The sequence below is a fragment of the Erythranthe guttata genome, chromosome 8, assembly GCF_056151865.1.
Source record: "Erythranthe guttata isolate IM_541 chromosome 8, IM_541, whole genome shotgun sequence".
NCBI classification, from domain to species: domain Eukaryota; kingdom Viridiplantae; phylum Streptophyta; class Magnoliopsida; order Lamiales; family Phrymaceae; genus Erythranthe; species Erythranthe guttata.
This window is the reverse complement of record NC_142540.1, coordinates 6,903,051-6,909,572: the sequence shown is the minus strand read 5'-3', so window position 1 is coordinate 6,909,572 and position 6,522 is coordinate 6,903,051. Positions and strand designations below refer to the sequence as shown.

Here is a 6,522-nt window from a genome sequence, read left to right as displayed (position 1 = left end):
ATATAGTCTAGAAGATTCCACTACATTTGACACCATAAGGGTAGACGTATGAGAAGATTTATAGTTGAGAGAGTGGTTGTAATTATCCAAATATGATGAAATTTTTCGTAATTTAATCTTACCCAGGGGATGTCCGTAATTTATCCAAAAGTTTAAATGCACATTACTTATATAAATGTTCTACTATTTGTTATTTGCGTGAGAGTAAAAAAAGAATATTTACACGAACATCATCAAAGATCCATGTCACAATTAATATGAGGTTATTGTATTTACTATCTCTATGAAAATCGCAATTGCGCATCTTCCCCCATCATAAAAAAATTAGTAAAAATCCCCCTCGTATTTATGTTTAGACAGTATACTTGAGCCATATTAATTTTCTCCATTGATCGGTTGTAAAAGGGCCGAAATACCCTAGGGGATTTCTGCGAAAAAACTAGGGGACCAAATTGAAGTCTTGAAAAACTTAATCAAATAAGTCAGGGGATTGAATTGTAATTTTCCAAAAAAAAAAACATAATATTTTGTAAATATTATGTATTTCATTCTTTAAAAAGAAACTTATTTAAAAAAAAAAAAAAAAAAAAAAAAAAAGCTGCTAAGGCAATTCTGTCATTCCAGGCAACAAAAATGAAGAAAATCGCAAAACCTGCGGGAGTGTTTGCTAATTTACTTATAACCAAGGTTGTAAAAAGCGGTAATCGGGTCCGAGTCGGTCAGGCACCGATTCATGATTAATCGGTGCGGCGGTGATTAATCGGTAATAAATCGGAAATAAATCGATTTTTAAAATTTAATATAATATATCTCTAAATATTATTTATAAATACTCGAAACATATATAAAAAGATATTTAAACATAGTTATATTTCCATCATGTATATATTTTTAATAACATAATAAAAGTTTAATAATTATAAGATCATAATACATAAATATCCTTATAAAATATAAATAAAAAAACATTTTTTTTTGAATTTACATTTATTCTTGAACATTTCTGGCATACATCATTAGTTCTTTAACAATAACAATTAACATAAACAAAATAAGGCATAAACTCATATTTTCTTTTATTAAAGTCTCAACTTTTATTTTGAATTATAAAAAAAAAAAAAAAAAAAAACGATTTTTTACCGATTTTTGCCACCGAGTTTGACCCGCCTTAAAGGTTTGACCGCCTCGGACCGCCTCAGACCGCCTAAAACCGCCTCAGAGGTCAAAAACCAATTTTTCAAACATTTACACTAAAATCATAAAGGTTTTGGACCACCTCCGCCTCGGAGACCGATTAATCGGCCGCCTCGGCCGATTTTTAGAACACTGCTTATAACAAGGTATAAAGCGCATGTGCAATTTTCACATAGATAGTAAATGTAAATACAAAAAGCTCCAATTTAACACGTGTGAAATGTATGGGGTGAAAAAAGTAGGAGCAGCCGAGTAGGGCAGTAGCACATCGTTTTCAGTTTTCCCCCAAACCCAGTGCATGCATTTACTGACACTGGGCACACACGTAAACACACACCCACACATACGCACAAGTGTCTGTATTATTTATTATATATGTCTGCATAATACTATAGTATTTTAGTCCCTCAAAGTAGGCGCCACGTCACCCAGCTAGTTTAATCCAACCACCGGCCACCGGCTGCCGTCCCCCCCAACTGGCTTATCTGTTCATCACTGTGCTTCTCTCTCTCTCTCTCTCTCTCTCTCTCTTTCTCTCTCTTCTCTCTGTCCAGACAAAATTCAAACAAAAATTCCACTTGTATTGACTTACTAGAATTACAAATATTGGGGGGTCTTCTCTTCTTCAACCCATTTCCACTCTTTCTTCCCTTCCTCAAATTCTTTCTCTGATCAATTCTTATTTTATATTAATTAATAAAATGCCAGCTTGGTGGGGTAAGAAATCTGGGCGGAGCAAAGAGTCGGACAATTGTTCATCATCAGTGAAGCATGAAAAGAAGAGAGAGAAACTAATTGAGATTAAATCCAAGAGCTTTGACGAGGTTCTACAATCAAGAAATTCTCCCAGAAACAGCCGTGATTTTTCTCCATCCGGGTTTTCCGGGTTCGATTCTGCGTCCTCGTTCGATAGAGCCCACCCTTTGCCCAGGCCTTCGGATCCATCAAATGGATCCGGGTCGGGCTCCGTTTCCAGTGTCAGCTCTTCCGGGTCTTCCGATGATCATACCCATGCCCCAGTCGATCATACTGCTTCTAGGTTGGGTTTTTTTCCTTTTCTTTTTTTTGGCAATTAGGTTTTCTGATTTGAAAGATAATTTTATCTTAATTTGGGTTTATCTTAACTTGCTGTACTATTTATTATCTGGTTTTGATTTGATTTGATTTGATTTGATTACAGCAGAGCCTCGATAAATTTAATAACCTCGATAAATTTAATAGTTTCTCTCCGTTCTGATTCTGACTCGGTGCTCGGTGAAAACATGTGAAATTATTAACTCGATAATTAATAATTCGCTAAATTAATAGAATTTCCCTAGTCCCGACTCTATTAATTTATAGAGGTTTAATGTGTCCGTAATTACTAATTAGTTAGTTGATTTTGTCTCTTAAACTTGGTATAAACTAATATTTATGTAACAGATTAAGTCCGTCGCCACGAAGCCCTGTTCGAGGTTCGAGGTGTACAATACCAACTGCCACGTCACCTCTTCACGCACGGATTAATGGTGTTAATTTGGAATCTCCAGACGGCAAAACCGAGGGTCATAGACTGCCCCTTCCACCCGGTTCTCCGATTAGCCCTTCCACATTACCAACCCTAAGAAGCCCTGTAATAAACGAAGGCTCGGTTAGCAATTCTTCGAAATGGAGAAAAGGGAGGCTTCTTGGAAGAGGCACATTTGGTCAAGTTTACCTCGGTTTTAATAGGTAATATAATTCGGTGATTTATGGATACACATAATTCATAGTTGTTCTCCTTGTTTAAATGAATTATAACATATAGAGTTGTTCTTGTGAGTCCGCCTTTAGTTTTAATGTAATTGTTTCGGAAAGATGATCGTGAAGTAAAAGAACTTACATAAATATTTAAACACTTCCGTAAATCCATTTTAACAATTTGTGTAATAGAGATGGAGAATGTAACATCTAATCATAAATTGTTAGTGCGTAAGCTAATCTTTCTCGAGGTCACCCTGTTTCAATTCATGTTAGTTTAATTTCTTGCTTGTGTTATTCCGTACCGTTACTATTTGTATAATTTGGTGAATTTGCTATAAATAGTACTTGAAATTTCTGTTTTGGCATCCCATTGTCTATATATATGGCAAATTACGAAAACCCCCTCCTGTTTGGGTAATTACAGCCACCCACCTCCTTTTAATTATTTTTACATAAAAATTATGTAATTCGATTTATATATATAATCTCGTTTAATTTGTTAATGGCAGTGAGAACGGGCAAATGTGTGCAATTAAAGAAGTTAAAGTTGTTACAGATGATCAATCATCGAAAGAATGTTTAAAGCAACTCAACCAGGTATTTCCCAATACAATATTGCCTACTCAAGATGAATATTCATTTTTATTATTTTTTTTAATTATTAGTTTAATGTATTACGAAGATTTTAATGGGGTGGTGCTATTTATCTTTGGTGACATTTTTAATTATTTTATCAGGAGATATCCTTGCTAAGCCAGCTTTCACATGCGAATATCGTCCAATACTATGGAAGTGACCTGGTATACTAGTCAATTAATTACAATTTAATATTATAGACATTTCTTTCTTAAACATTTCTATCGGATTTCTTTGTAAATACGATTTGTCTTTTTTGCAGAGCGAAGAAAGGCTATCGGTTTTTTTGGAGTATGTTTCCGGAGGTTCCATTAATAAATTACTGCAAGAATATGGGGCCTTTACGGAACCTGTTATACAGAATTACACTCGTCAGATTCTACACGGTCTTGCTTACTTGCACGGACGCAATACAGTGCATAGGTACCTCTCGTCTTTTTTCTTTATTATTTATACATTTATATTCGTGTGCTGTAAGATCGCTTTTTAGAAAATTTTTTAATTATTAATTAATATATGTATTTTTTTTTAAATTATGTTCTGTGTAGAGATATCAAAGGAGCAAACATTTTAGTAGATCCGAATGGTGAAGTAAAACTTGCTGATTTCGGCATGGCGAAACATGTACGTATTATTATCTTACGCCCCAAATTAAATTCAATTTGTTAATACTCAATCATGATAAGAAACAGAAAAAAAAAATTGATGTTTGCAACAAACCGAAAATTAAATTACTGACCGTTTTCGATGTTTTTTTTTTATACAGATAGCATCGTGTTCTTCAATGCTGTCCTTCAAAGGAAGCCCGTACTGGATGGCACCTGAGGTCTCAATTTCTTTCTACATTAACATATGGGGTTTATTGCATTAAACACCCTCGTGTTTACTCTAATTAATAAAAACTCCTCGCTTTATTAATATTACCAAAAACCTCCCTATTATTCATTTTTTTTTGACAAACTACCCCATAAAACTTCATATTTAGGGACTTCTTCGACTGTACACCCGGTGATAAACACCAGGTGGGTCTTCTGTTGCCACGTGAATATTTTTTGTATTTTATATAATATTCCCCCACTTGGGTTAACATGTAGGGGTTTTAGAAAAATACAAAAAATGACACGTGGCAGCAGAAGACCCACCCGGTGTTTATCACCTGGTGTATGGTCGAAGGAGCTGTATTTAAGGGCGTGTTTCCTAATATTAATAACACGGGGAGTTTTTTTAGCGATTCGAAATAATACAAGGTTACTTAATGCAATAAACTCTTTGACATATCTTTCCCGATAATTACATTGTATCCTATTTTTCCCTCAGGTTGTAATGAATACAAATGGATACAGTCTTCCTGTGGATATATGGAGCTTGGGTTGCACAGTTCTTGAAATGGCAACGTCTAAACCGCCTTGGAGCCAATACGAAGGGGTAATTTAGACCTTTCAATACATTTAATTGATGTCAATTTTTTGGTTGAAGCGAAGCTGTAATATTAAAATATATTTTTTTCTTTTTTTTTTAATTAAGTAGGTTGCTGCGATTTTTAAAATTGGGAATAGTAGAGATGCTCCGGAGATTCCGGATCACTTATCTGCCGATGCAAAAAGTTTTATAAGGCTATGTTTGCAGAGGGAACCGTCGGCACGGCCCACCGCATCCCAACTACTCGGGCACCCTTTCGTTAGAAATCAAACGACGCCACGAACAACCAATGTCAATATTACAAGAGAAGCGTTTCCCCGTGCCTTTGATGGAAATCGCACTTCGGTATTTTCTTTTTCTTTATATTTAATCGAATCCTTAATCCTATGCATCTTAGTCTTAACTGATATGTTTCATTACACACAGACGGCTTTGGAGATGCACTCGAGCAGTAGAACAAACAACACCCCTTCCGACAGAGACGATGCTGCAAGATTAATATTACCAATTAGGACCTTAATTAGCCGCAGGTACATACCACCACCACCCACTATTTTTTTTTTCAAATACTATTCGTGCATCGGCTTAAGCACAACGAGGATTTACTAACACTTTTGCTTCTTAATTATTTACAGGGATAACACAAGGGCAATAACGTCATTGCCTGTATCGCCCTCCTCGAGCCCGCTACGACAGGATAGATACAAGAGCTTTTTCCTTTCTCCACCAAACCCGAATTCATATAGTACTTGTAATAATAAATATACCGATCTCTCGATATCTCCACTAATAAAGCCCCACTTAAGAAACCCTACAAGAACCATGCTATAGACGTTCCCTTCCTAATTTTGTTTTGAAATTTTTGAAGTTTGAACCCCTTGCGAGTACGATTTAACCGCAGTTGAACAAACTAGAGTTGATTGCTTCCTCGAAGTACGAAGATCTGAGGGTCGTCGCATTGGCTGGACAGTAAGTATTACGGTGAAACAGAATATTGTTACGTCCGGTGGATATATAGTTTTATCGTGTATAATGTGCATGTAAATAGACCAGACTCCAGAGGTGTTGTGTGGGATATATTATAGATGGGAATGATTACCATTAGTTGCAAGCCTTCTCTTTTGGAATGATTTGCTGATTTAGAACATGGTGAATCCCCATGCAATTTGATAATCCATCAGATATATATGCTATCTTTATATTATTAAATAGAGTGAAAACCAATATTTCGACAATTTTGACCGGAATATTACAACACGTGCACGTGAGATTTGCCCCCTACGTGTCACTGTCATTGTCCTCCTGGCCGGCAACGACATGTTCGGTCCGGACCTGGGAAACGAAAAGCTCGACTGGCTGGGTGATTGGATCGGGTTAATCTCCCAACTCCCTTTGCCTGCTCGATCACCACACTACCCTCATCGTCACCGACTGGGACTATATCACCCGCAAAATGCCGTCAGACATAGGGAAGCATGAAATGCTGAACCGGGCAATACTGAGGGGAAACAAACTCATTGATTCGATACCTAGTTCGATCGGCACGTTTTC

General features: G+C 36.2%; 1 protein-coding gene across 1 annotated transcript; it reads left to right on the top strand.

The window, feature by feature from the left end:
* Nucleotides 1-1,565: 1,565 nt before the first annotated feature.
* LOC105973230 (mitogen-activated protein kinase kinase kinase 3) lies at nt 1,566-6,180 on the top strand. The gene is made up of 11 exons (XM_012998249.2): nt 1,566-2,233; nt 2,617-2,904; nt 3,426-3,513; nt 3,654-3,716; nt 3,815-3,975; nt 4,101-4,176; nt 4,319-4,378; nt 4,870-4,977; nt 5,080-5,316; nt 5,398-5,501; nt 5,607-6,180. The coding sequence occupies exons 1-11, from the start codon at nt 1,896-1,898 to the stop codon at nt 5,800-5,802; spliced, it is 1,719 nt and encodes a 572-aa protein (XP_012853703.1). The 5' UTR covers nt 1,566-1,895; the 3' UTR covers nt 5,803-6,180.
* Nucleotides 6,181-6,522: the final 342 nt, after the last annotated feature.